The 9607-nt window shown below is 42.8% G+C and overlaps 1 protein-coding gene across 2 annotated transcripts; it reads right to left on the reverse strand.

Moving 5' to 3' along the window:
- Nucleotides 1-2623: 2623 nt before the first annotated feature.
- On the reverse strand, nt 2624-7165 carry KCNJ15 (potassium inwardly rectifying channel subfamily J member 15). 2 transcript variants are annotated; one of them, XM_007470485.1, is made up of 3 exons: nt 7141-7165; nt 6752-6871; nt 2624-4432 (listed from the first exon to the last, which is right to left on the reverse strand). In XM_007470485.1, exon 3 carries the CDS (start codon nt 4422-4424, stop codon nt 3297-3299), a length of 1128 nt encoding a protein of 375 aa, XP_007470547.1. In that variant the 5' UTR covers nt 4425-4432; nt 6752-6871; nt 7141-7165; the 3' UTR covers nt 2624-3296. The 2 variants fall into 2 exon arrangements, with proteins under 2 accessions (XP_007470547.1, XP_007470546.1); XM_007470484.1 differs by lacking the exon at nt 7141-7165 and having other exon boundaries at nt 3297-4443; nt 6779-6855.
- Nucleotides 7166-9607: the final 2442 nt, after the last annotated feature.

A 9607-nucleotide genomic window follows, 5' to 3' on the forward strand; every position in this document is an offset into this window, starting at 1 on the left:
TGTTAAGTGGGAAAGAGAAACAAAGATGGCTTGTTGTGAGGATCAACGAGTGAATCTTTGCTATGCTGTCTGGAGCCACTGGCTACTGGGTGCCATGTCAGTACAATGTATTTTATCACTTAAATAAGACATGGCTTACAGATTACACTGATTTGCTTCTCGTTACGCTGTGGTTTCTCAAATGGAACATGACATTTCTGAATGGCTGCACTGAGAAGGCCTCATGCATTGGAAATATTTCAAAATGCAAAAAACATTTTTGGGTCAAAATCCTCCATTAGTTTGACAATTGTTAGTTGGGTGTTGAGCATGAATCTGTTTCAGTCAGATTCATGCCCAGATGTAATCAAATAATTTTGCCTGAATCCTTTTGTTAGCATGTTAACACGAGAGGATTTCGTACAGAGGAATAATAAGTAAGTGTGCCTAGAAAATGCTAAGTTTCAAACCAGAAGCAACTTTAGAGCTATTTATGGAATATTTTGTTATAATATGATTTATTGACTTGTACAAGTATTGGATTTTAAGACGCTACATATTTAGTGTGTAGTGCAATAGATCAGATGATTGAGTCTTCCAAATTTGGCTGAAATAGGTATGCGAAATGAACACACAGTAAGATTTCTCAATCTTATGTTACATCATTGTACCATATACAATAGAAGTATGCAAGATTCTTAATTTTGATCACATTCAAATTAGCACTGATGTAAATATTGTGAAAAAACGTAATAGTGCAAGAGAAAAACTGTAAACATACCAGGGCATTATTATTATAATGTGGTCAATGTTACCACATTATACAATAAAAAAGGTTTAATAACTAAAACGACTAATATCTAACTACATTAATGTGATTTTTAAAAATTAATTAATTAAATTTTGGCTGTGTTGGGTCTTTGTTGCTGCACGTGGGCCTTCTCTAGTTGCGGTGAGCAGGGGCTACTCTTCTCTGCAGTGTGTGGGCTTCTCATTGCGGTGGCTTCACTTTGTTGCAGAGCACGGGCTCTAGGCGTGCGGACTCTAGAGCACAGGCTCAGTAGTTGTGGTTTTGTTGCTCCGCAGCATATGTGATCTTCCCGGACTAGGGCTCGGACCCGTGTGCCCTGCATTGGCAGGTGGGTTCTTAACCACTGCGCCACCAAGGAAGTCCTAATGTGATTTTTTAAAAAGAGAATGAAGATCTAAAACAACCTGCCATAAAATGATCAACAGAAAAAGAAAAAAACTTCCTGAATAATTGAAGACAATAACTTCCTGTGCACGGAGATTGTATTTTAAACTTTTTTTTTTGGCGGTATGCGGGCCTGTCACTGTTGTGGCCTCTCCCGTTGCGGAGCACAGGCTCCGGACGCGCAGGCTCAGTGGCCTTGGCTCACGGGCCCAGCCGCTCCGCAGCATGTGGGATCTTCCCGGACCGGGGCACGAACCCGTGTCCCCTGCATCGGCAGGTGGACTCTCAACCACTGCGCCACGAGGGAAGCCCTGGATTTTAAACTTTTACAGCTTCTACCCCATGATTTTTACAGCTGCATTAAAGGTTCGGTTCTGGGTCAGAGGTTTTAGCCACATTTTCTGTTTAATGGAAGGAGACTTGAAATGTGGGAACATCATGACATGACACCATTTCACAGATAATCTGAATCCAGATTACTTGCCCCAGTGTTCCCATTCTTACAGAACAAAATATACATGAGCACACTTGCCCAGGACTTGCTCTCTTAATCACAAATGTCTTCATGAATAATTTCCACAGTTGCAATGGAAGAGCCAGGACGAGCACGCCTGCATGTGGTGTGCGTGCTCGCAGGACAGGTCAGTGTATCCATATATGTGGGCTCGCGTGTACGTCCATGCCGTGTCTACACACTCAAAGTCACATTCTTCTTGAGTGAATGTACAAATCTGTCCTGGTTTGAGTGAAATGAGAATTCATCTTTTGCACATTTAGCCAATCCTAGCCCATTTATTCTCCGCCCCAAATAAACGCTCTAAATTCTGCCAAAATCCAAACGTTACCTGTGTAACACAGTTGTATGAGATTTGTTTCAATACTGAGGGCACCCTTTACATCTTATCAGAGCATCAAATTTTGTTCCTGCTTCAAGGAATTGTCTGTGTTTGAATTCCTCATCCTCAGCCCCACTTGTTCCTCGGAGTCCCATCCAACCTCACTGGACTGGACTTCAATATAGGAGCACATTTCCGATTGTTATGGAGCGGAATGTTTCTTCTGTGTTCACTGTAATCAACAAGCATGTACTTAGCTTGAGAGAGACAGCCATTATTCTCAACAGTCTTATTCTGTTCTTGAAATACCTGTGGTAGTTCCTTTGCGGACAAGGTATTTTAATAAGGAATGAAATCACTGAAAGGAATATTTGTCCATAATAAAGAACTGGAGATGTGGGACGCACAGAGTCCCCTGGCTTCAGAAAGTTACTTCGAAAACATTGTCCAGAGTGAAGTTTTAAAATTTTCATTTTTACGTGAATGACTTGTGGGTCCTGTTAAGATACAGCCTCGGATTCTCTAAGTCCAGCTGGAGCGAAATTACGAATAAGCTCCTGGATGCTGTTGATCTTGCTGGTCTGTGAACCCATTTTAAATAGAAAGGGGCTAGTACATTCCAACAAAAACAAATTAGTGTGAACAATCACATCAGCTCCATCTGTACATGTATTCACAACGATGCATTCCTGGTTTGATCAATTTCACTCTGTACAATTACATTCACCGAAAAAGGTAAAAACAGAATTATCGTATTTTGTGAGTACAGAGTCCCTTTGCCCCTTTTTATGTATTACCAGATAGCCTTCATTATAAATACCTTTTTCTCTGCTTGAAAAAATGAGTGTGCTTTAGAGCAATGATATAAGTGGGTACTGAACCACGTTTCAGCTCTCGGCCATCTCGTCTTTGATACTTGGATTGAATAAATACATTTTATTACAGCTGACATCCTTGTATGGAAATGCATTTCCTTTCAATATCAGCATTGTGACATATCTGTCCATCCAGATCGTTTCAAGTAGCCTCCACCAAGTTCGTTGAAATGCAGCCCCGTTTTAGAAAATTTGAATTTGGGGAGTTTGCTTCACACAAAGCATTTAAAAAGGGAACTCTCCCAGATGTGGAATGCTTGTTTAGACACCAGATCAAAGGAACAGGTCTGTACATCTGTGCCGCTTTTCAGAGCGCGTCCACACATTTTTGTTTTCCCGGTGACCTCTGGGTTGGAAGGGAGCTCAGATGTGGAAACAGCTCAGAGTTAAGTTGAGGCGACACCACTGCCGTCAGACGTTGCTCTGTTGCAACAAAAGCGTTCTCAGCTCTCTTTCCCTCTGATCTTCCTGCCGGTACTTCTCCTCAAGTTTCTGCTTCTCAGAATCCGTGCAGTAAAAGGTGCAATCTGGGCTCTTCCGGATCTGTTCGAACTGACTGAAATCAGCCACGTACTTGCCGGTTTTTGAGAGAGAAACCACAGGCACAAACTCAAAACCCCAGTAGATCTCCTCTGGGATGTAAGACGTGCGGCTCTGGCAGACAGCGCTGGTGGACTCCACCGTGGCGTTCAGGAGAACCACCAGCTCAAACTCCTTCTGCTTAAGGTTTTGGGGGGTGAGATCTCTCAGGGGGCTCGTCTCATCCAGCACATGGTAGAATGTCATGGGCAAGATGAGGAAGGGGCTCTCGGAAGAGGAGTCCACGTGGAATTTGACGGTGGCCTGGTTGAGGAGGATTCGCTCCCCCTCCTTGGTGACGTGGGTCTGGAGGAGCTTTCCCGAGAGCTGGCACTGAATGAGGAGACTCTTTCTCATGTTGGCCACCTGGATCACCAAGCACAGCTTCCCGTTCTGCTTGGTGATGACGGCACAGTGGCTGAACTTGATGGTCTCCGCCCGCTTTTTGGGTCTCGCGATTTTGGCCAGGAAGGTGCCCGTGATGAAGATCTCAATTAAGGTGGTGATGACCAGCTGAGCCACCAAGAGGAAGATGGCATGAGGGCATTCCTCCGTGATGGAACGGACTCCGTAGCCGATGGTTGTCTGGGATTCCAGGGAAAAGAGAAATGCCCCTGTGAGGGAGTCCACCTTCATGATGCAGGGGGTGTGATTTGAAGCGTGCTCCCTGGGTTCTAAGTCCCCATGAATGAAGGCAATGGCATAGTAGATCACACCAAAAAGGAACCAGGTCATCACGAACGTGGCAGCAAACAGGGTGAGCTTGTATCTCCACTTCATGTCGATGACGGTGGTCCACAAGTCTTGGAGGTAGAGCAAGTATATGCCATCCACTTTGTCGATTCTCACGTTGCTGTGTCCACTCTTGGACATGACTCGGGGTCTGCTGGCCTTGAGGCCAGCTCCAGCCGTGTGCTTCACCAGGGTAGCACTGGCCATGCTGATGTTAATCCGTTCCATGGTCAGGCCTTGGGACCACCTAAGGAAATGACAAGGAGAGATGTTCCATTGTTGTCACATGAGGTAGAATGCCCAGAAAACAGAAACAGGGTAATCATGTGAGATAAATACGAATGTACATGGACATTTACAAGAAAGGATAATTCTGAGGGCAAGATGAATCACTGTGTACTTGAGGATGGCAGTAGGATGGAGTGAAGAGCACAGACTAGAGACAAGGAAACCTGGGTTAAATGTTGCCTCTCCCACTTATTTGCCGTGAGACCTGGGCTAAGCTATTTAACCTTTCTGGACCTCAAATCTCTAATATGTAAAATATGGAAATAAAGTCTACTTCTCAGGGTTCTTGTGATAGTTGAATGAGATAATGGCTATAAAGTGCCGAAACAGAGCTTCACACTCAAAAAAATGATGCTAACCTTCTCTTTGTGATATCACACTCACAAGAATCCACCCCACGGGGTATTATGAATATTTATGTATATTCAGCTCTTATGGATTTCCAAGTATAGAAAATTCAAAAATAAGTTGACTGAGCATAGGGCCAGTACTGATATAATTAAAATGCACTATCCATAAGATACTTTTTGATACAGCAATGGGAAATATTAATACAAATTTTAAAACCTTGTGTAGTATTCATAAATGTTTTTTAAAAGCTACCATTTACATGACATTCCCTGTAGTAGCAATTCATTTTCCCCCTAGTCCAATGAATAATTGGGAATCCATGACCCTGTCCTAGTTCTTGATTACAATGGAAAAGAGCAAGTTATGAAACAACCAAAAACAAACGTAGAGTGAATAATTAAGCTTTATAAAGGGCTTGATCAATATGCTCGTTATTCTCAGAAAAGTGTTATCAATATAGAATATTAGGTGTGACATTTAGGTATGGGGCAAAAATTCGGCCCTTCTTTTCAGCTAAGTAGAACCAGCACAGGAATCTATTTTAAAGAGCTAATGAACAAGTAAATAACTACAGGCATCCAACACTGTAGCAGAACAGACTTACCTAGAAGAAGCACTAGGCTCCCACACTGAGCTCTGGGCGATGCTCTGCCCTCCGTTTACAGATAGGGACAAGCTGGGTATGAGGCCACACAGCATCTTATAGTACCTGCCTGGCGACTGACATAAATTCCCCCTACATTCCTTGAAAAACATAAAGTGAGTGATTCTAGGGCAATTTTACCTGGTTGGTATGTTTTTTCCACATCATCGGCATTTTAAGAATAATAATAAAAAAATTTCTCCCTTTAAAAAGGAACTGGTGGCTGAACTTGATGGTCTCTGCCCCCCCACAGACCATATGGTGGTCTGTGATTCATGCAATAATCTTTGCTGTTGGAGCAGTGTTATCTCAATAGAAGTTTCTAGAGTAATCCTTTGGGCAAATCCATTCAAGGAATCTGAAACTGTATCCATTATAGGATAACACCTGTTGAGGATGCAGTAAATCTGTTGGGCTTTTTAATTTTCCTGTTATGTTATTAAGAGTGTGTCATTTACTGACTGCCCCTTGAAATGATTTTTTTTTTCCTCAGAAAGGAGAGTCACCGTTTCATTTTCTTTGCAAAGAAGGGCCCTAAGTTATTCAGAATTTATTTTACTTGTGGAAGCCTATTCCATTTATTTGGGTATCAATTTAGATGAAAAGTACAGGATATAATTTAGCGTGGGCTTTATCAGAAACTTTATGCAGCACTTCTCAGTAACCAAGAGGACAGCGACCCCAATGAAAGTTTGAAAAGGTTAATGCCATGCTGGCATGCCCAAATGCGTAGTCAAGCTTGGAACACTTTGCCAAGACAAATGCAGCTCATGGACAAGTAATTGCATGCACTTAAAAAGAAAAAAAAAGAAACTGGTAGGGGAAAGTACATGCCATTCAACCCACTGAAATAAAAACAGAAGTTTAAGTTTTCTTGTGTGAATGATGCAGAAGTGTCCTGCAGCACAAGCTAAGCTCCAAGCTCAGCCTTCCACCAGATTCTGGGAACCTTGGCCCTGTTTCTATGAAGGCAATGTCATGAAGTTTCTGTTTTAACCTCTGTTTCAAAGGGGCAAAGGGCCAGGCTCGCGATGAGCTGAATCTTTCCCCTCTTTCTGCTGAAAGCTCTTGTGCTGCATTTTTGCACAACTATTGTTGGAATCAGTGACACCAATGGCTATCAGAGGATGGGGGGCATATATGGGGGAACAAAACTTAGAGTCTCTGGGTGGGGTGGGGGTATTGGGATTAGCATCTCTCTGTGGAAAAGAGCGGCTGGTGGACAGCACTCAAAGGTTAAACACCCACTCCCTCCCTCTCAACATTCCTGTGCCCTCAGGACTGGGTGCTACCTGGTCACTCACTCGGCAGGTCAAATGTCGACTTCTTCAAAGCAGGTGTATCATCCTCGCTCCCCTTCGCCCACCTGGCTACCATGGGATTCTTCTATTTCCTGAAAGAAAGAGGGACACATGGAGTTCACAGCTGTTTACTAAGAAACTGCCCCAGTGAAACTGACCCTTACTGATTCCCCCAAGTGCTAGGGCCCCAGCATTCACCTTCCAACCCCTGGTGATCTGGCATAGTGCCCAGAATAGATCCAAGCTCAAGGAGTGTTTTAGGAATGAAATTGAAGCCCCAATCACAGCCCTCACTGTAGAATTCCCACCCTCTGGAGGGAGCTCGATAGAAAAACACCCTGGAAAGAGGGGGTTAACTCACCCCCACTGAAGCCCACTATCAACTGACCAGCACACAGGGAGGCAGGAAGGGGAAGTGCAGAGGAAGTAAACAGTGAGAATTGGAAGGGAAGAGTCTAGAATATTTTTACCGCCTGTGGAAATGCATTATTGCTGTTGAGTCATAGAACATTAGATTCAAAAAGAATGTCAAAACCAAGGCATTTGACACATGTTTTTCAAACCAGGAGACCTGGGAGGTTGCAGTGACTTGTCTTCATCACACAGATGGCCCGTAGCAGAAAGAACGGGGTCCAAATTCTTTGGAAGCTAGACTGGAGTTCTTGTCAGTACACAAATCCCTCTTAAACCTCCAAAGTTTAATGCAATCTGTTCTAACTCCACTAGATTCTTTTGCATGCTACTTTTCTGAAATATTTCTTCCTAAACTATGCATATATATCTCCCCACATTTTTATCTGTCTTATACACAGAGGCTTAGTACACATCACACTTCTTTTCTGATCCACTAATTATTGTAAATAATTACTCTTTTATCATTTAGGTAGTCCCAATTATCAGTCCGTATAGCCTTTTATATACTGGATTCTCCCAGTGTGTTCACAGTATGTTTGGCAAACGACATCTACATCATCGCCCTATTAAGATCCAGCATCTCCTTCTTTGCACCCATTTATTTTTACCGGTACGCTTTATCTTTTACACTTTATTATATGACCTTAATTTATAGTATTTCATTCCTGAGCAGACTTCTTTAATGCAATTTACTTCATTGCACACTCTTCTTTCATATAATTTTATGTTACTGCTTTAGATTTTTTTCCCTTAGATTCTGCAATCTACCTGGTTTCACTTCTAATATATTAAGGGACCATAACCATTTCCCAAAAGTAAAGGATGGAAAGAATAATAAAAGATATTCTCTTCTAATTTTCCCTCTCCTAATCCCGCAAAGAAACAATATTCCATATGAACCATTAGTAGTTTTCTATAGTCTCTGGAAACTGTATTTATTCCTCCAGTTTTCATGATATGATTCCAACATGTGGGTTGGGATTGTAATTCTTAGAATGGTGATATCTTTACTGAAGTGAAGTCCTTGAAACTACTGAATGGAGAGGTCAATATTACACTCTCCTATTTCAAGCCAGTAACATATACATGGAATGAAGTCACTTAGCGCTTAGGCTGTGTAGCATTTGTTTTCTGGAGATAAAGGGGAAAAGAAACACATTTTGGAAACAGAACTAAACAGTAGCCACATTGAAAAAGATACTTATCTATATGAAGAACCACACTTCCAGTGCTGGGGACAAAACAATGAGAATGGAAAAAATGGAAAGGAAGTTCCCATCACCATCGTTGGTGGAAGGGGAAGAATTCTGTCCAAGAAAGGGGATCTGGTAAGAATGGAAGACCAAAGAAACTCATTACTGCGAGCTGGAGCACACTGTCCTGTCAGAGAGAAATCAACCTGTAAATGGACAGAAAGCCCCTGACCAGTTAGGAGAAATACATATTCAAATACTAAGCAAATACTAAGCAAGAACAGAGTCAGGATAGAGCCAGAAATGGTCCAAAGTGGGAAAGGTCCAGATAATAAAATGACAATAATAAAATAAAGATTCAGATAAGTCACAATAATACTAAAGCTTCAGATCACTAATAACAATCATCATCATCATAAACAGATAATGCTAGAGCCATGTACCAGCCACTATTCTAGGTGCTTTCCATGTGTGAATGTAATTAACCCTCACACCACCCACTTGAGAAAGAAATGGAGCCACAGAGAGGTTGTGTGACTCACCCAACTTCTCAACAGCTGGCACCTGGCAGTGTGTGAAGCTGTTGTATCTACACTCTCAACCACTCTGACAAGGGTGCTCAGACTTTAGCTTCATCAGAACCATCTGGAAGGCTTGGAGTTTCTGACTCGGTAGGTTTAGGGTGGAGTCTAAGAATTAGCATAAAAATTCCCAGGTGGTGCTGCTGTTGCAGGAACACACATTGAGAACCACCGCACTGGGCTATAGATGTTGAATCATATCAGCAGCTTAACGGCTTCCCCCACTTGATAAATCTCCGATTCCCCACTTGCCCTTAGCATTTCTGAAATAACGCGATTGCACGCAGACATGGAGAACATCCGTTTATTACTTTTCAGAATCTTCACCATCCTTACAGATAAATGAATGCCAATGACCCAGTGGCCCAAGGCTAAGTATTAATTTTTTAAAAAGCAATATATGGAGAATCTGATCAAAACTGTAACACATTGGGCTTCCCTGGTGGCGCAGTGCTTGAGAGTCCGCCTGCCGATGCAGGAGACGCGGGTTCGTGCCCCGTTTCGGGAGGATCCCACATGCCGCGGAGCGGCTGGGCCCGTGAGCCATGGCCGCTGAGCCTGTGCGTCCGGAGCCTGTGCTCCGCAAATGGGAGAGGCCACAGCAGTGAGAGGCCCGCATAACGCAAGGAAAAAAAAAAAA

The sequence above is a fragment of the Lipotes vexillifer genome, unplaced genomic scaffold, assembly GCF_000442215.2.
Source record: "Lipotes vexillifer unplaced genomic scaffold, Lipotes_vexillifer_v1.1 scaffold402, whole genome shotgun sequence".
Classification (NCBI taxonomy): domain Eukaryota; kingdom Metazoa; phylum Chordata; class Mammalia; order Artiodactyla; family Lipotidae; genus Lipotes; species Lipotes vexillifer.